This window comes from Somniosus microcephalus, chromosome 29 (genome assembly GCF_052327205.1).
Source record: "Somniosus microcephalus isolate GS21.2 chromosome 29, FLI_Smic_1.0, whole genome shotgun sequence".
Taxonomy (NCBI): Eukaryota; Metazoa; Chordata; class Chondrichthyes; order Squaliformes; family Somniosidae; genus Somniosus; species Somniosus microcephalus.
Window position 1 is genome coordinate 44,217,313 of NC_141015.1, and position 21,744 is coordinate 44,239,056.

At 45.0% G+C, this 21,744-nt stretch overlaps 1 protein-coding gene across 4 annotated transcripts in view; it reads left to right on the top strand.

Moving 5' to 3' along the window:
- The window catches only part of LOC147098703 (protein transport protein Sec24C-like), a 109,077-nt gene that overhangs the window by 27,322 nt on the left and 60,011 nt on the right, over nt 1–21,744 (top strand). For all 4 annotated transcript variants that reach the window (XM_085970751.1, XM_085970750.1, XM_085970753.1 and 1 more), the window contains exon 2: nt 12,463–12,665. In XM_085970751.1, the coding sequence (XP_085826877.1) occupies nt 12,500–12,665 (166 nt within the window). In that variant the 5' untranslated portion in view covers nt 12,463–12,499. The remainder of the gene's footprint in view (nt 1–12,462; nt 12,666–21,744) is intronic.

Below are 21,744 nucleotides of genomic sequence, written 5' to 3' on the forward strand. Positions count from 1 at the left end.
TGCTCCAACAAGGCATTGAAGCCCGTGTAGAGTAATATCAGGTGGGATGTAGCACTGGCGTTCCACCTGATTCTGTGGGTTTCCCGCATGGCGGGTGAGGTTAAAATGACCCCCTTTGAGTGAAATGAGTATATGCATCTCAACCAGGGCTATTTGGGTTAATCACTGCATTCTTTTCAGAAAGTTACCGTTGCCTGTTTTCTGACTTGCCCCAGGACTGTTAACAGTCTCTTTAAAAACGGTGTTGCTTTTCATCTGTTTCAAGTGCAAGTTTCTAAACTTTACGCTGGGCATGTTTAAAAGTTTGCCCGGGAAGCTGGGAAACTTGTGTGTTCAACTCCTCGCCCAACTATACTATTGATTCAGCAGACGCTGAGTGAGGGTGCTGTACGTGAGTACTGCTGTCTATATCATTACCCATTATCTTGCTTCTGTCACTACAGTGCACAAGTGTTACTAAATGTTTGAGAGCTTAAATTATGGCCACTAGTAGTTACACATACAGTAACCAAAATCGGTGGGTAGTAACTCTTTAGATCAGCTCAAAAGTTTGGTATTAAAGGAGAATGCTTTGCGAAATAATAACCAGCAACATTTAAAAGCATATTGTTCTCTCCTCAGTTCCAATATTTTTTATGTTAGTCAAGTGGAGATCAATCTCTGAGCTTTATCCAGGCTGAGAGTTTGCAGGTTCAGTCTGGCAACCAGTATTTAGCAGCTGTATAACAATCCATTCAATTAACAAGATTCTTGTCAAAAAAACTTACTGTCTTTATTTTTGTGGAATCTGGAATTTCTTATTTGCAGCATTTTTATGTGCGGCTTTATTTGTGGAATAATTATACAAGATTGTGGTTGCATGTGTTTTTTTATTGGCCTGGAATGTGCGTTCAGCGGCGAAGCGACGGCCATCACGCTGACCCTCGAAGGAAGCCACCCACAAAGACCTCGTGATCTCTGTGGCGAAAACTTGGGTTTCTCGAAGTTAAATTGATTGTGGTGCTGTCGGAAGGGGATTCCTAGCATAGAGCAGCAGTGATGTCATAAAGCTGTCTAAGCAGCCAATAATATTGAAGAATTCTCGCAGATAGCAAATCAGGAAATAAAAGACACTGATTCAATTCACTTTTTAAAAATTTTAGAGTGAAATAAAGATTGGGACAAACACATGGGGTTATGGTAGAAGCTGAAATATCAAACTTAATTTTTTTTATTATTTTAAAAATCTTGTAATTTTCTATCATAATGGAGAAAGTTCATTGCACAAATATAAATTTCATTTTTCAGGGCCAGAACAGTTGCTCAGCAATCAAGACGCCATTAAAACCCCAGTTACACCTATCCCAACAAGGCTTAACTTTGAATGGGGTATTTAACAGCGATATTAGATCGGAAAAGCTTGCGTTTAATCAGTTCAACTGATTGCCAGCTATGGGGAGTTCCACAGCGCAGCCAGTATTGGAGCAGGGAAATGACCGACCGCAACTTCAGGATTTCCACGTTTATCTGCGCATGCGCTAAGTCCTGAGGTTACGGTCAGTTTCAGAGGGGCCATGGCGGCCCACGCTGCCAGTTCGACCATCATTACCGTCGCAAAATCCGGGCCATTGTTTACATGTTTGTAAATACAAAATTTCCAAAATATAACCGTATGCATTGATATACTGCACATCACAACTTGTGAGGAACCTCTAGATTATATTGCATTAAAGTTGAAAAACCTGAATGATGTGTGACATTTTTGGAGAATTTCATTGTGCTTGAGAAAATGTGGGAGGTTTTTAACTTTTTTTAGAACAAAACAAACTCTCAACCGTGCAAGAATGCAGTTCACTTTGTTGTTTATCTCAAATGTGGGAGGATCAAGGGATAGTGTTGGATAGAATTCTTAAGGAAATGGAGAGAGAGAGACGGCTGAGTTGGCTGCAGCTGTTTACTGTGCTGGTAGAAACCGAGCTGTGTCTGACTCAGTTATAAACCCACTAACTGAGCACCAACTCGGCACCATTCTGTGTTTTGCTGTTGCTCTGGGGTTTTGTGACGGTGCGATAGGATCAGCTGCCACTGTACCTTGCTCCTGTATCTTGTAACATTTGATTAGCTGAGAGTTGCGAGCCAGTAATTCAGTCAAACGGTTCTGAATTTCCACGCAGCAAGGGATGCCTACATTTTTTCTGAGTGATGTCAGGACCCCTGGTATTGAATTGTCCCATTAACTCCCTGTCAGTCGGTGCCTTTTGCTTATGTAAAACTTTGTTGCTCGGTTTGGACAGCAGGTGTATTAAAAGCGCTTGAATTTAGAAAGTATGAGAGGATGATCTTAAAGTATGGCATCCCATAACTGATCACTGAATCTGCTGCCAAAGATAAACATGGTCAAGTTCTTTCTCATTTTACAGTAGCACCGTACAGGGGTTGTGCTGAAGCATGCAGTTCAGTGATCAAAATACAATTATCAACTGATCACAAACATTGCAACATCCTTAATTATACCACACGGTTCTGTTCCTGTTGATGTGGCATGATTCAATTTCATTTTGATAAATACTTCAGGATGTGTTGCACTGTTGGCCAAGGGTCTAAGGTTGCTTGTGCACTCTGGACCCTATTGATAAATTACTCTTTTTACCCGACTAGCTCGTGACTTTCAACTCTGAAATTGGAGTAAGATTGTTTTACCATAAACTGCTATCCTACAGAATAGCTTCAAGGAGATTACACAGATTTTGATGACTTGACGGTCTGAGTAACAATGTTGCTGTGCAACAGTGTCTGTGTTGCACGCTGTTTGATATTTGAGGGGCCGACATTGAGTCATGAGTATAGTTTTCATCTATAAATGAATGGATTGTGTCCAGTATACACAGTGCTCCTGTGTAAGGTGACTTGTCACTTGTGAAATCTGCAGACTTATTTCAGTATTTAATCCGTCTCCCAAATTAAACAATTTTTTTTTCTCAAAAACACACACTTAGGATGCTGGGAACACTTCCAGGCAGTCTTTGCTGTTAGTGTGTGTGAGTAACCGAGTGCCTCACCGCCAGTCTCTGCTGTTAGTGTGTGAGTAACCGAGTGCCTCACCGCCAATCTCTGCTGTTAGTGTGTGTGAGTAACCGAGTGCCTCACCGCCAGTCTCTGCTGTTAGTGTGTGAGTAACCGAGTGCCTCCCCACCAGTCTCTGCTGTTAGTGTGTGAGTAACCGAGTGCCTCCCCACCAGTCTCTGCTGTTAGTGTGTGTGAGTAACCGAGTGCCTCACCGCCAATCTCTGCTGTTAGTGTGTGAGTAACCGAGTGCCTCACCGCCAGTCTCTGCTGTTAGTGTGTGAGTAACCGAGTGCCTCACCGCCAGTCTCTGCTGTTAGTGTGTGAGCAACCGAGTGCCTCACCGCCAGTCTCTGCTGTTAGTGTGTGTGAGTAACCGAGTGCCTCACCGCCAATCTCTGCTGTTAGTGTGTGAGTAACCGAGTGCCTCACCGCCAGTCTCTGCTGTTAGTGTGTGTGAGTAACCGAGTGCCTCTCCACCAGTCTCTGCTGTTAGTGTGTGTGAGTAACCGAGTGCCTCACCGCCAATCTCTGCTGTTAGTGTGTGAGTAACCGAGTGCCTCCCCACCAGTCTCTGCTGTTAGTGTGTGTGAGTAACCGAGTGCCTCACCGCCAATCTCTGCTGTTAGTGTGTGAGTAACCGAGTGCCTCACCGCCAGTCTCTGCTGTTAGTGTGTGTGAGTAACCGAGTGCCTCACCGCCAGTAACCGAGTGCCTCACCGCCAGTCTCTGCTGTTAGTGTGTGAGTAACCGAGTGCCTCACCGCCAGTCTCTGCTGTTAGTGTGTGTGAGTAACCGAGTGCCTCACCGCCAGTCTCTGCTGTTAGTGTGTGTGAGTAACCGAGTGCCTCACCGCCAGTCTCTGCTGTTAGTGTGTGAGTAACCGAGTGCCTCACCGCCAGTCTCTGCTGTTAGTGTGTGAGTAACCGAGTGCCTCACCGCCAGTCTCTGCTGTTAGTGTGTGTGAGTAACCGAGTGCCTCACCGCCAGTCTCTGCTGTTAGTGTGTGTGAGTAACCGAGTGCCTCTCCACCAGTCTCTGCTGTTAGTGTGTGAGTAACCGAGTGCCTCCCCGCCAGTCTCTGCTGTTAGTGTGTGTGAGTAACCGAGTGCCTCACCGCCAGTCTCTGCTGTTAGTGTGTGAGTAACCGAGTGCCTCACCGCCAGTCTCTGCTGTTAGTGTGTGAGTAACCGAGTGCCTCACCGCCAGTCTCTGCTGTTAGTGTGTGTGAGTAACCGAGTGCCTCCCCGCCAGTCTCTGCTGTTAGTGTGTGAGTAACCGAGTGCCTCACCGCCAGTCTCTGCTGTTAGTGTGTGTGAGTAACCGAGTGCCTCACCGCCAGTCTCTGCTGTTAGTGTGTGTGAGTAACCGAGTGCCTCACCGCCAGTCTTTGCTGTTAGTGTGTGTGAGTAACCGAGTGCCTCACCGCCAGTCTCTGCTGTTAATGTGTGTGAGTAACCGAGTGCCTCACCGCCAGTCTCTGCTGTTAATGTGTGTGAGTAACCGAGTGCCTCGCCGCCAGTCTCTGCTGTTAGTGTGTGAGTAACCGAGTGCCTCACCGCCAGTCTCTGCTGTTAATGTGTGTGAGTAACCGAGTGCCTCGCCGCCAGTCTCTGCTGTTAGTGTGTGAGTAACCGAGTGCCTCACCACCAGTCTCTGCTGTTAGTGTGTGAGTAACGGAGTGCCTCACCGCCAGTCTCTGCTGTTAGTGTGTGTGAGTACCCGAGTGCCTCACCGCCAGTCTCTGCTGTTAGTGTGTGAGTAACCGAGTGCCTCACCGCCAGTCTCTGCTGTTAGTGTGTGAGTAACCGAGTGCCTCACCACCAGTCTCTGCTGTTAGTGTGTGTGAGTACCCGAGTGCCTCACCGCCAGTCTCTGCTGTTAGTGTGTGAGTAACGGAGTGCCTCACCGCCAGTCTCTGCTGTTAGTGTGTGAGTAACCGAGTGCCTCACCGCCAGTCTCTGCTGTTAGTGTGTGAGCAACCGAGTGCCTCACCGCCAGTCTCTGCTGTTAGTGTGTGAGTAACCGAGTGCCTCACCGCCAGTCTCTGCTGTTAGTGTGTGAGCAACCGAGTGCCTCACCGCCAGTCTCTGCTGTTAGTGTGTGAGTAACCGAGTGCCTTCCCGCCAGTCTCTGCTGTTAGTGTGTGAGCAACCGAGTGCCTCACCGCCAGTCTCTGCTGTTAGTGTGTGAGTAACCGAGTGCCTTCCCGCCAGTCTCTGCTGTTAGTGTGTGAGTAACCGAGTGCCTCACGGCCAGTCTCTGCTGTTTTCACGTTGCTGGAAAGCAGTTACAGGCCAGCATGGAGGCAGAACGCGGCAGGATAACTCCGGCGTCCCCTCGCCACCTGATGCCCGAGTGCAGTGCAGCCAGCGAGCACAAGACCCACGAGAGTCCATCTCGCTGCAGCTCCCCCCGCGGCCCGAACATCGCAGCAAAGCACATTGTTGTAGTACTTGGGCCGTCCAATGGAAACTTTAAAACCTTCTTCATTGAACTTTATCAAAGTTGGGACCAAGTGGACACCCTTGCCTGTTCTTTCCTAAAATTAATACCACCGATGGAAAGAGTGGAGCAGTGCGAGTAATTCGAAGTACGTATGCAGAGCTCTTTAGTCACTACATTGCCAGTCAGAGAGAGATTGATCTGCAATATAACATGGACTCTTGCTGTGCATTGTAGCTGGTATATACCAGTTTCAGATCTGTAGCAGTTTAACTGCAGCGCAAGTGTTTGGGTAAGTGCAGGACTGTTTGTTACAGTAGATGAACACGGTTTATGTAAACCACTTTGACGACAGAGTAGTAGAGGTTTAGAAACCACATACCTGTCCCCTGAGCCTGCTCATGTCTGGATTCTCCCAGTTAGCACATGCTCAGAAATGTACTTGCATTAACTGCGGGCTGGTGTAGATGCATTATTAAAAAGCCCTTGTGTTCTCCAGGACAACTATTTATTGTTTTGTTGCTGGGGTCGTGTGACTGGCTTAGTGGGAGGGCAAACATAATCGATGCAAATTCCATCCTTCCGCCAGTAACTTTGGGAGCCAGAGAGCGCACTGTCCATTTGTGTTTTCTCCCCCTGTTCCTTGCTCGTTTTGGTCAGTAATTCTTCAGCTATTTCGAAGGACAGCAATCATTCCTTGTGAAAACAGCTTATCCAACTCACAAGAATTGCAATGTGTCCCGACTATTTTCGCACATCAGTTGGGGAGGAGGAGGGCGCGAGGGGGAGGCAGCATTTTCTGCTATCAGTGATGCCTTCAAGTGAGCAAATCGTATCTTGTTGCAGAGCTGACTGAGCCAGGTACTATCGCTGAGCTGGCCCAAGAAAGAGAGAATTTGTATTTATACAGCGCCTTCCCGACCATGGAGTACTTTTGAAGTGTACTCACTGCTGTAATGTAGGAAACGCGGCAACCAATTTGTGCACAGCAAGCTCCCACAATCAGCAATGTGATAAATGACCAGATAACCTATTTTTTTATTGATGTTGGTTGAGGGATAAATATTGGCCAGAACACTGGGGAGAACTCCCCCCTGCTCTTCGAAACAGTGCCCTGAGAGCTTTTAAACAGGATTTAATCTGAAGCACGACTGGATTACTTTGTTTTCCCCCGGATTTTTATTTTCTCCCAATTTTGCTCCTCTGAAGGTATTCATGCAATCGATAAACTTGCTGAGCTGTTGGGAGAGTCTCCCTGCAAACTCCAGTCACCTTTACTGATGCTGCATAAATTATCCCAAGTTTCCGCACCCTCACTGGCTGAACTGGTTCGGCAGCAATTACCAGATTGACTCCCAGTCTGAGCCGAGTTCACTAATCTGAACTGGGGTGACGGGGCAATGCTGAAATCAGCCTCGGTGGATCTGGGCTGGGGAGGGGGAAATTGCCCAGGGTTCCTGCTCCTGATTGCTATGCAGAGATCTCACTGTGTGGTCGATTCTGTGTGGCTGAGCAACCAGTCTCTCCTCTCTCTTAGGCAGTCCCTCGGAACCGAGGATGACTTGCTTCCACATTAAAAATGAATTCTCAGGTGACTGATGAGTCCAGTGCGGGACCTACAGTCTTTGTCACAGGTGGGGCAGACGGTGGTTGAAGGGGCGGGTGGGTGGGGTGCTTGGGTTGACGTGCGCTCCTTGCGCTGCCTGCGCTTGGCTTCCGCTTGCTCCCGGCGAAGACTCTCGAGGTGTTCGCCGCCTTCCCCGATGCTTCTCCTCCACTTTGTGCAGTCTTGGGCCAGGGATTCCCAGGTGCCGGTGGGGATGTTACACTTTTTCAAGGAGGCTTTGAGGGTGTCCTTGAAGTGTTTCCTGCAGTCAGTCGCTGCACAACCACGAGTGCTGCCCACATCCTGAGAACAGTTATAAAGAAAAACTTGAAAAGAGGGAAGGTGAAAATTGGCAGAAAAAGGAATAAAAACCACTCTTGTTAATTCTGTATTCTCGAATTGGACGAATATGCTACGATCTTGGTGCCAATGTTCGATTCAGACACAGTCCTGTGCTCGTGAAGGTTGACATGACGGTGTTGTCTTTATTTCTCTGGTGTAAGCTTGGGACTAATTGAGCCGTTTGCATTTCACAACAGCGAAGCTGCTTCATATTGTCTGTCTGTGTTTACACTGCCTGCCTGTTAACGAGTGCAAGGTACATGGGAATGCCAACTGAAAGGGAAGACCTGTACAGGTGCTAGTTGCTCATTTGTGAATTTGGAAATGATTTATTGAAACATAGAAAAATAGGAGCAGGAGTAGGCCATTTGGCCCTTTGAGCCTGCTCCGCCATTCAATATGATCATGGCTGATCCTCTATCTCAACACCATATTCCTGCTCTCTCCCCATACCCCTTGATGCCTTTTGTGTCTAGAAATCTATCTATCTATCTCCTTAAATATATTCAGTGACTTGGCCTCCACAGCCTTCTGTGGTAGAGAATTCTGCAGGTTCATCACCTTCTGAGTGAAGAAATTTCTCATCTCAGTCCTAAATGTCCTACCCCGTATCCTGAGACTGTGACTCCTCGTTCTAGACCCCCCAGCCAGGGGAAACATCCTCCCTGCATCCAGTCTGTCTAGCCCTGTCAGAATTTTGTATGTTTCAATGAGATCCCCTCTCATTCTTCTAAACTCTATTGAATACAGGCCTAGTCGACCCAATCTCTCCTCATATGACAGTCCTGCCATCCCAGGAATCAGTCTGGTGAACCTTCGCTGCACTCCCTCTATGGCAAGTATATCCTTTCTTAGGTAAGGAGACCAAAACTGCACACAGTACTCCAGGTGTGGTCTCACCAAGGCCCTGTATAACTGCAGTAAGACATCCTTGCTCCTGTACTCAAATCCTCTTGCAATGAAGGCCAACATACCATTTGCCTTCCTAACTGCTTGATGCACCTGCATGTTTGCTTTCAGTGACTGGTGTATAAGGACACCCAGGTCCCTTTGTACATCAACATTTCCCAATCTATCACCATTTAAATAATACTCTGGCTTTCTGTTTTTCCTACCGAAGTGGATAACTTCACATTTATCCATGTTATACTGCATCTGCCATGTATTTGCCCACTCACTCAACTTGTCTAAATCGCCTTGAAGCCTCTTTGCATCCTCCTCACAATCCCACCTAGCTTCGTGTCGTCAGCAAACTTGGAAATATTACATTTGGTTCCCTCATCCAAATCATTGATATATATTGTGAATAGCTGGGGCCCAAGCACTGATCCCTGCGGTACCCGACTAGTCACCGCCTGCCACCCCGAAAAAGACCCATTTATTCCTACTCTGTTTCCTGTCTGTTAACCAATTTTCAATCCATGCCAGTATATTACCCCTAATCTCATGTGCTTTAATTTTGCACACTAACCTCTTATGTGGGACTTTATCAAAGGCCTTCTGAAAATCCAAATACACCACATCCACTGGTTCTCCCTTATCTATTCTACCTGTTACATCATCAAAAAACTCCAGTAGGTTTGTCAAACACGATTTCCCTTTCATAAATCCATGTTGACTTTGTCTAATCCCGTTGATATTTTCCAAGTATCTTGTTATCACATCCTCTACTACTGATGTTAGGCTAACTTGTCTGTAGGTCCCTGTTTTCTCTCTTCCCTCCTTTTTTAAATAGTGGGGTTACATTTGCCACCCTCCAGTCTGCAGGAACTGTTCCATAATCTATAGAATTTTGGAAGATGACAACCAATGCATCCACTATTTCCATGGCTACCTCTTTTAGTACTCTGGGATGCAGATTATCAGGCCCTGGGGATTTATTGGCTTTCAGTCCTATTAATTTCTCCAGCACTTTTTTTTACTAATACTAATTTGCTTTGATTCCTCCTTCTCACTAGACCCTTGGTTCCCTAGCATTTCTGGGAAGTTATTTGTGTCCTCTTCCATGAAGACAGAACCAAAGTATTTGTTTAATTGCTCTGCCATTTCCTTGTTCCCCATTATAAATTCTCCTGTTTCTGACTGTAAGCGACCTACATTTGTTTTCACCAATCTTTTTCTTTTTACATACTTGTAGAAGCTTTTACAATCCACTTTTATGTTCCTTGTACGTTTACTCTCATACCCAATTTTTCCCCTCTTAATCAATCTCTTGGTCCTTTTTTGCTGAACTCTAAACTGTTCCCAATCCTCAGGCTTGCTACTTTTTCTGGCAACTTTATCTGACTCCTCTTTGGATCTAATACTATCCTTAATTTCTTTTCTTAGCCATGGTTGGGCCGCTTTTCCTTTTGTGTTTTTGCGCCAGAAAGGAATGTATAACTGTTGCAATTCATGCATTCGTTCTTTAAATGTTAGCCATTGCCTATCCACCATCATACCTTTTAATGAAACTCCCCAATCTATCACCGCCAACTCACTCCTCATATCTTCATAGTTTCCTTTGTTTAGATTTAGGACCCTAGTTTCGGATTGGACTTCTTCACTTTCCATCTTAATGAAGAATTCTATCATGTTCTGGTCACTCTTCCCTAAAGGACCCTGCACAACAAGATAATTAATTAACCCCTTCTCATTGCACAATACCCAATCTAGGATAGCCTGTTCCCTAGTTGGCTCCTCAACGTACTGGTCTAAAAAACCATCTTGTGCACACTCCAGGAATTCATCCTCCACAGTATTATTGCTAATTTGGTTTGGCCAGTCTATATGTAGATTAAAGTCCCCCATGATTACTATAGTACCCTTGTTACATGCATCTCTAATTTCCTGTTTGATGCCATCCCCTACATTACCACTACTGTTTGGAGGCCTATAAACAACTCCCACCAATGTTTTCTGCCCCTTGGTGCTTATTAGCTCCACCCAGACTGATTCTACATCTTTATTTTCTGAGCCAATATCCTTTCTCACTATTGCTCTGATTTCATCCTTTACTCACAACACCACCCCACCTCCTTTTCCTTTTTGCCTGTCCTTCCTAAATATCGAAAATCCTTGGATATTCAGCTCCCAGCCTTGGTCACCCTGCAGCCATGTCTCCATAATCACAATTATATCGTATCTGTTTACATCTATTTGCGCTGTTAATTCATCTACCTTATTATGAATGCTTCATGCATTCAGATAGAGTGCCTTTAGATTTGTCTTTTAACATTTTTAGACATCTTAACATTTTTTTGTACTACGGCCCTATTTGTCTTACCATGTTTTCTTACCCGGACCCTATTTGCTAGTGTGCTCCTTTGTGTGTACGCTCTGTCCCTTCCTGACACAATCTGGTTATCCTTCCCCCAATCACTCTCCTGCATGTAGTTTTTTGCTGCTTTATACAGTTGGTGTGACGTTGAGTCAGCCTATCACAGGTCATGATGCACAGATTGGAAACAAAAGCAACAGTGAGATTCACTTTAAACAGTTAAGTACTGGAGTCATTATATAGCGACTTTCTCGACCTCAGGACATCCCAAAGCGCTTTACAGCCAATGAAGTACTTTTTGAAGTGGAGTCACTGTTGTAATGTAGGAAATGCGGCAGCCATTTTGTGCACAGCAAGCTCCCACAAACAGCAATGTGATAATGACCAGATTATCTGTTTTAGTGATGTTGGTTGACTGATGAATATTGACTGACCAGGACACCGGGGAGAACTCCTGCTCTTCTTCGAAATAGTGATAATGGGATCTTTCGCGTCCACCTGAGGGCAGACGGGGCCTCGGTTTAACGTCTCATTCGAAAGATGGAAGGGGGAAAAAGTATTGGACCTCCAAGCAGGAGGGAAATTGGAGAGGGTTTGTTAGGCAGCTTGAGACAGTTGGAAGAGAAGGATTTCGGAGGTGGGGGGTGCTTTTAAAGCGGAGAGTAAGGTGGCCAGGCAGAGGGACTTAGGCAGGTAATTCCAGAGGACTGGAGCAAAGTGGCTGAACCAATGGTATAGGAAGGGGCAAGGAGTAGGCTAGCGTTGGAGGAACGAAGGGTGCATGTGAGGATGCAAGGCTGGAGATCGCTACGGTAGGGTGGGGTGAGACTGTGGGCCGATTTGCAAGTGATACTGAAAATTTAGATGGCAGCTCGGGAGACAGTAGAGCTTGCAGAGGATGAGAGAGACGAGAGTAAGGGTGAGGAATGCCATTTTGAGCGAGTTGTAATTTGAGCAGGTTTGAGGCAGGGATGCTGGCTGGGAAAGTTCAGCAAATGGAAGTTGAGGTGCTGAAGGCATGGATTCGGGTTTTGGTGGTAGCGGGGGAAGAGGTAGGGACGGAGGCAGATAATATTGCAGAGGTGAAGAAAATTGGTCTTGGTAACGTGTGGATGTTGGACAGCGTTCGAACTGACAAAATACATTTAAGGATAACGTGTAAATTGGTTGTTTGTCTCACATACTCTTGCTCTCATTTGTGCAGTTTAATCCAGTTCCAATGGGGTTGCTTTTGAGGTTTGTCTTCACTGTGTAAGACTCCACAATATTTGCTCTACAGCCTACCTTTCCCTGACACTTTCTCGCACTTCAGTTTTCACTGACGTGTTTTAAAGTGTTGCCCTTCAGCTCATCGCCTGCTGAAGAATGTCTGAAATATCCGGTCGTGCAGCAGGCAAGAGCTTTGGTAACTGGGAGTTTAAAATTAGCATCTGAATGGAAGTGCTGGTGAGTGAAGTGTGCGTCAGCTGTACGAGCAGCCATTGCAGGAACCCGTTTGTCACCTGTAACTGGAGCACTGCAATGATTTGTCGGTGTTTCCTGTCCCACGCAAGCTGCGTGCCTTCCGGTCCGTGTGAGATTGGAAACTCGTCAGGTGAACCTACATTTTGGCTTTGAAGCGATGTATTGATGCGTCAGTACAAAGCACCACTATAATACCCAGGCGGGACTGGAGTTCTTGCGGATCAAGTTGCTTTTAGCATCTCCAAATTGTAACGCGGAAGAGAATTTTATGATTTGATGCATTTCTTTTTTGTTCTAATTTCAGGTAAGACCAGTTTGGGGATGAACTTGGCTGAATAAAGATGAATCAACAGGGTCACATGGCATCTTACGGGCAGCCTCAGCCTGGTTACCAAGGGTACCAGCAGTTCGGATACAACAGTCAGCATTCGGCGGGCGCTCCACCCTCTCAATATGGACCATACAATGGACCTGCCCAAGGTTACCAACAAACTGCTCTCCCACAAGGTATCTACTACAGTGAACTAGGAAAAAAACACAAGGGGTGCAATGTAGAACTGATTCAAAATCTTGCTTCACTGTGTTATTTGCCCATCTAATTTTACATTGTTGAATTTCTCCTTGACCTGCGAAATGCCATTGTACTCCACAGTTGCACATGAAACTCTTGAAATGTTCTTAAGATACTTTATATCATTTTTTTTGTCTTTCTCTTTCTACACATTTCTGGGAAACTAGTGCTGAATATCAAGCAGAATCAAAGAAACTTTGGAAAATGCAGGACATGTGATATGACTAAATATTGTCATTTTAATTTTTAATCAGTGCAGAACTGCTTATTCAGTTCTTAAAGGATGCCATTACCCAGCTTTTTACTTCAATCTCCATTGAGCAATCCCTGCAGTACATGTGCCAGTAAAGGTTGAGGTCGTTGAAAAGGGGTAGTTAAGAAGTCCAAGGCTGCCATTATTTCACCTTGATCAAGAACAAGTGGGACTTTTGGTCTTCCGTCTTCCCCACCCCTCATTTTCTTCACCCACCTCTACTGAGGATGTTGGCTTCTTGCTGGATACAGTTACACAGACAGGGAACCCGTCCCCTGCCCTCCCCCTTTGGTAGAATCCCCAAGCAGCCATTCTTTTTGAGTTCAGACCAGTGTATTGAATCCCCAAGTGCCATCACATTGCTGTCCTCACCTGAAGACTTTGTACCTCCAGCAGGGTTTGTTGGATCCCAGTGAGAATGGGAACCTTGCTGCTTTTGTTTTTTTACCAATCTATAACCTTGGGGTGCTCAGTCCCTGGCCATTTCTAAAAGTAAAATGTCATTTATTTCACTTTCATTGCAGTTTATTAAAGACTCCTGAGAAGAGTGAGCACGCTGGGATCCGTCAGTGAGCCAATCCCTGTTTCTGTAAGCCTTTGGTACTTGAACAGCATAGGTTTAAATGAATTTTGCACATAAGAGAACTTTGTCAGACTTTAGAATCCTTTTGCTATCACAGTCATAGAAATTACAGAACAGGAGGAAGCCATTCGATCCTTCTCGCCAATGCTGGTTCTTCGATAAATCCCCAGGGCCTGATAATCTACATCCTAGGGTACTTCAGGAAGTGGCCCTAGAAATAGTAGATGCATTGCTGGTCACCTTCCAACATTCGATGGAATCTGGAACAGTACCCATGGATTGGAGGGTAGCTAATGTTACCCCACTATTCAAAAAAGGTGGTAGAGAGAAAACGGGGAATTACAGACCGGTAAGCCTGACATCGGTAGTGGGGAAAATGCTAGAGTCCATTATAAAAGATGTAATAGCAGAGCACTTGGAAAACAGTGACCGGATCGGACAAAGTCAATGGATTTACAAAAGGTAAATCGTGCTTGACTAATCTACTGGAATTTTTTGAGGATGTAACTGGTAAAATAGATAAGGGAGAACCAGTGGATGTGGTGTATTTGGACTTTCAGAAGGCTTTCGATAAGGTCCCGCATAAGATATTAGCGTGTAAAGTTAAGGCACATGGGATTGGGGGCAAGGTATTGATTTGGATAGAGAACTGGTTGGCAGACAGAAAGCAAAGAGTTGGAATAAACGGCTCTTTTTCCGAGTGGCAGGCAGTGACTAGTGGGGTACCGCAGGGATCGGTCCTTGGACCCCAGCTATTCACAATATATATTAATGATCTAGACAAGGGAACTAGATGTAATATCTCCAAATTTGCAGATGACACAAAGCTGGGTGGGCGTCTGTGCTGTGAGGAGGATGCCGAGAAACTACAGGATGATTTGGACAGGTTGGGTGATTGGGCAAAAGCATGGCAGATGCAATATAACGTGGATAAATGTGAGGTTATCCACTTTGGTGGCAAAAACAGGAAGGCAGATTATTATCTGAATGGCAATAGATTGGGAGAAGGTGAAGCGCAACGAGACCTGGGTTTCCTTGTGCACCAGTCGCTGAAGGTAAGCATGCAGGTGGTTAAGAAGGCAAATGGTACGTTGGCCTTCGTAGCGAGGGGGTTTGAGTACAGGAACAAGGATGTCTTGCTGCAGTCGTACAGGGCCTTGGTGAGACCACATCTTGAGTATTGTGTGCTGTTTTGGTCGCCTTATCTGAGGAAGGATGTTCTTGCCATGGAAGGAGTGCAGCGAAGATTCACCAGGCTGATACCTGGGATGGCAGGAATGACGTATGAGGAGAGATTGGGACGATTGGGCTTGTACTCGCTGGAGTTTAGAAGAATGAGAGGGGATCTGATTGAAACTTATAAAATTCTGACAGAACTGGACAGACCAGATGCAGGGAGGATGTTCCCGATGGTCGGGGAGTCCAGAACCAGGGGTCACAGTCTAAGGATAAGGGGTAGGCCATTTAGGACAGAAATGAGGAGGAATTTCTTCACCCAGAGAGTGGTGAACCTGTGGAATTCTCTACCATAGAAGGCAGTAGAGGCCAATTCATTAAATATATTCAAGAAGGAGTTGGATATGTTTCTTAAGGCTGAAGGGATCAAGGGCTATGGGGAGAAGGCAGGGACTGGGTACTGAAATTGGATGATCAGCCATGATCTCATTGAATGGCGGAGCAGGCTCGAGGGGCCGAATGGCCTACTCCTGCTCCTATCTTCTATGTTTCTATGTTCATGCTCTCCCTTTTAAATGAAGTTATAGCCTCAGCTGTTCCACACTCCTCAGGCACTCCCACTTTCACCTTACTGTAAAGCCTGAGGTGAAATACTTCAGTATTTCTGCCAACCTTTGTTCTTGATGTGAGGTGGCCAGACTTCTTGTCGTGGCCCCATCCTTTGGACTATCCTTCTACTTCCAACATGTTTAATTTTAAAAAACACCACCTAACTATTTCCCTGTCCCTCACCATTTTCCTGTATGTTGACCAGTCTTTCTTCGTATTCCATCCTAATCTCGCTTTTCGCTTCTCTTTCATGCTGAGTATATTTCTCAGTTTTCTTCTGCATTTCTCCCAATGTTTATTATATGCCTCTTTAAAGATTTATCCAGAAAATCCCAGTCTTTGACTCATCCCGTTTACTCCTTTTAGGAATGTATTTAAATTATACCATATCCATCTCTCAATTGAATATCTCCCACTCTGCTCTGCTGGCTGTTCTGCAGTATTAGGCGTAGAACGGATAGGTTATGCTGATTTGTGAGTTACATTTCCCACTTGGCATATCCCATGGGTGATGCTAATAGTGTGTTTACGATGCGTATTAAAAATTAATTTGGTTTAAAATTGAATAAAAGTGCAGGGGAGGGGGGCTTAATGGTGCATCACATTCTAGTGCGGCAGGAGGCCGTGCTTTTGCTAATGACACTTTCATGTGGATTTCGAATGGCTTGAGTGTTTCCTGACCTGAAGCATTTTCCAAGTGGCAACCGTTGTAGAAATTAAAATATGTCTCTTATTTATGGAAATTGTGTTGTGATACACATTTATGTATTTGATTACCATCACGGTTTACTGGTAATTTCACAATTGAATGCGCAGAGCTTTTTATTTATGTGGATAGCTAATTTAATGCCTTGCACTGAACAAAACACCTTCCACAAGCAGGCCGATGGGAAGGCCACATCTTCAAGGATTTCTGCATCTTTGACCCTCGTTTGAAGTTATGTCTGAATTTCAGTTGTCTCAAAGCCACAGTGCTTAAATTTTGCCAGTCACCACTTCTGAAGGAAAGTCAAATTTTTGCTGATCAGAGCTTCAAAATGGAATTATTTTCTGTAATTGGACAGTTTGTCTTGTTTGGTAACAGAACTTTGCGAATTTGAGATTTAGCGCCTGTGGAGAAAGAAGCTAAGAGCTTTCTCCTGCTCTCATGTTGCTGTTAAGTTTACTTTGCTAATTATTGTTGGGCATTGCACCTATTAATATTTCAACAGGGGCTGAGCAAAGGTTTTTTTTAAATGTTTCTACGCAGTCATTAATTTTTCATAGTGCATTATTAGATTTGGACTCTCTTCAACACTTTGTACAATTGCGTCTCTATGGAGAATAAAAGCTCGTGAACTTAACTGGATTTCAGTTTCTGTGTTACTACAAAACCGTCAGCCGTACGTGAACTGTTGCTCTGACCCTGTAACAGCTCCTGGGCCGTACCGATCTCCAAACTTGGACATGTTTGAACTTACATATAGATTGGACTAGCCTAATCAGTAAAAATAATGAGGAGGAGGAATTCCTTGAGTGTTTAAGGGATGGTTATCTGGATCAATATGTCGAGGAACCAACTCGGGAACAGGCTATATTGGACTGGGTACTGTGCAATGAGAAGGGACTAATCAGTAATCTTGTTGTACGGGGACCCTTGGGTCAGAGCGATCATAACATGATCGACTTCTCACTCGAAATGGAGAGCGAAGAAATTGACTCAGAGACTAAGGTCCTGAATTTAAACAAGGGGAATTATGATGCCATGAGACGGGAACTGAGTAGGTCTGATTGGACAACGTTCCTGGGAGGACTGGAGGTAGATAAACAATGGCAAACATTTAAAGATAGAATGACAAAATTGCAAAAATTGTTTATACCAATCTGGCATAAAAGGAAATCTAAAAAGGTGACTCAACCGTGGATAACAGGGGAAATTAGAGACAGCATAAAATCCAAAGATAGGGCGTATAAAATAGCCAAAAAAAGCGCCAGAGCGGAAGATTGGGAACAGTTTAAGATAGAGCAAAGGAGGGCAAAGGGCATGATCAAGAGGGGCAAAATAGCTTACGAAAACAAGCTGGCGGAAAATATAAAAACTAACTCCAAAAGCTTTTATAAATATATCAAAAGGAAAAGACTGGTGAAAACCAAAGTTGGTCCATTGCAGTCAGATACGGGGGAATATATAATGGGAAATAAGGAAATGGCAGATCAACTAAATGCATACTTTGGGTCAGTCTTTACGAAGGAAGACACAAAAAACCTCCCTGGGATATCGGGAAAAATAGGGACATTGGCAAAGGAGGAACTGACGCAAATCAATATCTCTAAGGATATGGTGTTAAGGAAGCTAAAGGGATTGAAGGTGGACAAATCCCCAGGGCCTGATAACATGCATCCTAGGGTACTGAAGGAGGTGGCCCTAGAGATAGCGGATGCACTAAGGATGATTTTTCAGAATTCATTAGACTCGGGAACAGTGCCGATGGATTGGAGGGTAGCTAACGTTACCCCACTATTCAAAAAGGGGGGTAGGGAAAAAGCAGGTAATTACAGACCTGTAAGCCTTACATCAGTTGTGGGCAAAATGCTGGAGTCCATCATTAAGGATGAAATAGCGGAGCACTTAGCAAATGGGGACAGGATAGGACAGAGTCAACATGGATTTACAAAGGGTAAATCGTGCTTGACTAATCTATTGGAATTTTTTGAGGGAGTAACTGGTAGAATAGATGGGGGAGAGCCAGTAGATGTGGTGTACCTGGACTTCCAAAAGGCCTTCGATAAGGTCCCACATAAAAGATTAGCATGGAAAATTGAGGCTCATGGGATAAAGGGGAAAGTTTTGGCGTGGATAGGGAACTGGCTGTCAGATAGAAAACAGAGAGTTGGAATAAACGGCTCATTTTCTGAATGGCAGGCAGTAACAAGTGGGGTACCACAGGGATCTGTCCTGGGCCCCCAGCTGTTCACAATTTACATTAATGACCTGGATCAGGGAGTCGGATGCAGCATTTCCAAATTTGCAGACGACACTAAACTAGGAGGGGGGGTGGGCTCAGAGGAAGAGACCAGGAAGCTCCAGAGCGATTTGGACAGACTGGGCGATTGGGCGGATAAATGGCAGATGCACTATAATGTGGACAAGTGCGAAGTTATCCACCTTGGGTGCAGGAACGGGAGGGCAAATTATTATTTAAATGGCAATAGATTGGGAGAGGGGGAAGTACAGAGAGACCTGGGTGTTCTTGTACACCAGTCACTGAAGGCGAGCATGCAGGTGCAACAGGCGGTCAAGAAGGCAAACGGTATGCTGGCCTTCATAGCAAAAGGGTTAGAATACAGGAACAGGGATACCTTGCTGCAGCTGTACAGGGCACTGGTGAGACCACACCTCGAGTACTGTGTACAGTTTTGGTCGCCTCATCTGAGGAAGGATGTTCTTGCCATGGAGGGGGTGCAGCGGCGATTCACCAGGCTGATACCAGGAATGGCGGGAATGACCTATGAGGAGAGACTATGTAGTTTAGGGATGTACACACTGGAGTTTAGAAGATTGAGAGGGGACCTCATAGAAGTGTATAAAATTCTGACAGGTCTAGACAGACTGGATGCAGAAGGAATGTTTCCCTTGGCGGGTGAGAACAGAACTAGAGGACATAATTTAAGGATAAGGGCTAAACCATTTAGGACAGAGATGAGGGGGAATTTCTTCACTCAGAGAGTGGTGAACCTGTGGAACTCATTGCCACAGAGGGCAGTGTACGCCAGCTCATTAAATATATTTAAGAGGGAATTAGATATATTTCTACGGGCAAAAGGGGTTAAGGGTTACGGAGAGAAGGCGGGGACGGGATACTGAATTAAAGGATCAGCCATGATCTCATCGAATGGCGGAGCAGGCACGAAGGGCCGAATGGCCTACTCCTGCTCCTATCTTCTATGTATCTATGTATCTATGTGTTTGCCGATGCTCCGAGCTGACTCCACACCTTCTACAAGTCTGCTTCACCCCACCACTGACTTTAACGTTGGCTCTCTTTATTGTCTCTTTATTCTCTGTTTACAATCAGGACATATCTACCGTAATCTTCGCCGTGCCCATGTAACCTGAGTTTCCCTGTGTCAATTTATGTGCGCATTTTGGCTGTTGCCCTGGACCTGAGGCCATTATTTCTATCTCAGGCTTTCTTTCTCTTCTCTTTACCTCTCTGGATCCTTCTTTCCTGTCTCCTCCCCTTCCTGTTATCTGCTCATTCCTCCTTTCATTTCTACCTCTCTGGTACTTTGTCCTCTACCCCAACCCACCCCTACTCCTTAACCTCTCTCTCTCTCTCTCTCTCTCTCTCTTGACAGAATGAACTTTCTTCTCTGTTCATCTCCTGGGTGTTGACTCTGTGGGTATGCTCCTGTGGGTAGCAGGAGCCTTCCATAACTTGCCCAAGTGCTCTTTATTCAGCAAGCTATATCCGACTGGGGCGATCAACACAAACTAGTCCAATTCTGTTCTCGCCTCGCACCCACAGACGAGGGCCGCTATATAGCAGTCACAAGCTGGAACCCTGGCCACCTTCCCACCACCTCCGCTAGGCCAGGGATACCAGGGCCTCTAGCTGAGATCAGTTCGCTCAGCACAGGCAGGGGAGCAACCTGGCCAGTACGTTGACTTTACCTCTGAGCTGCTGAGAGCTGGGAATGATCCATTTTATGTTTTTGCCAAATCTGGTAAGTTGCACTGTGTGCCCCTCTGATTCTTCCAGTGTGTTTTAGAAGTTGACACAATTTGTATGACAGGATTAAGCTATTTGGTAAAATTCAAAACACTCCCTTCAAAAAAAAAAACAACTGTCTTTCAGGATTGCAGTATTCATTGAATCATAGAAACTTCCAGCATAGCAGGAGGCCATTTGGCCCACCATGCCGGTACTGGCTCTTTGAAAGAGCAGTGGTGCTCAGTCCCATGTCTCCGTGTTTTGTCCGTAAGCCTGTGCGTTGCTCATCCTCAAGTGCCTATCCAACATTCTTTTTACAATTTTTTTTTTTTTTTAAAGCTATATTTTATGTTCTCGGTGAATATGGAACCCTGATGGTTTTGGAGAATGCTAGGTTAGTGTTGATTCTGGGCATTTCTCTGCACTGAATCCCATAGAGAAACCCCAATCACATTTAATTGGGTCGCAGAAGTGAATGAGCAGCGACCTACAAAATAATTTCCGCCAAATTATACAGTTGTTTAAGTTTTGCATCACAACGTAGTTTATTTTGCAACAATATCAGAAAGATATTTTAAATCCAGTCTATACTTTCATATTGTTTGCCTATTTTATGCAGAGACTTGGCTGACCTGAGTTCAGAATTGTTTCTTTTTGTAGCACTAGTGCCTAGTTTGTTCAATTAGTGAAATTTCAGAGTTTTCTAATACAGTTACATAGGAAGCTTCTAGTTTTACTTCTGCTTTATAAGGGACTTGGAATTATTTTGGTATTGTGCTGTTGGCATCACAATTAAAGAATTAGGGGAATTGCAGTCAGAATCGGGGGAATTTATAATGGGGAACAAAGAAATGGCAGACCAATTAAATACATATTTTGGTTCTGTCTTCACAAAGGAGGACACAAATAACCTCCCAGAGATGTTGGGGAACATAGGGTCTAATGAAAGGGAGGAACTGATAGAAATCAGTGTTTGTAGGGAAATGGTGTTAGGGAAATTGATGGGATTGAAGGCCGATAAATCCCCAGGGCCCGATAATCTACATCCTAGGGTACTTAAGGAAGTGGCCCTAGAAATAGTAGATGCATTGCTGGTCATCTTCCAAAATTCTATGGACTCCGGAACAGTTCCCATGGATTGGAGGGTAGCTAATGTAACCCCACTATTTAAAAAGGATGGTAGAAAGAAAACGGGGAATTACAGACCGGTAAGCCTGACATCGGTAGTGGGGAAAATGCTAGAGTCCATTATAAAGGATGTAATAGCGGAGCACTTGGGGAAAAAAGTGACCGGATCGGACAAAGTCAACATGGATTTACAAAGGGTAAATCGTGCTTGACTAATCTACTGGAATTTTTTGAGGATGTAACTGGCAAAATAGATAAGGGAGAACCAGTGGATGTGGTGTATTTGGATTTTCAAAAGGCTTTTGATAAGGTCCCGCAGAAGAGATTAGCATGTAAAATTAAGGCACATGGGATTGGGGGCAAGGTATTGACTTGGATAGAGAACTGGTTGGCAGACAGAAAGCAGAGAGTTCGAATAAATGGCTCTTTTTCCAAGTGGCAGGCAGTGACTAGTGGGGTACCGCAGGGATCGGTCCTTGGACCCCAGCTATTCACAATATATTAATGATCTAGACGAGGGAACTAGATGTAATATCTCCATGTTTGCAGACGACACAAAGCTGGCTGGGCGT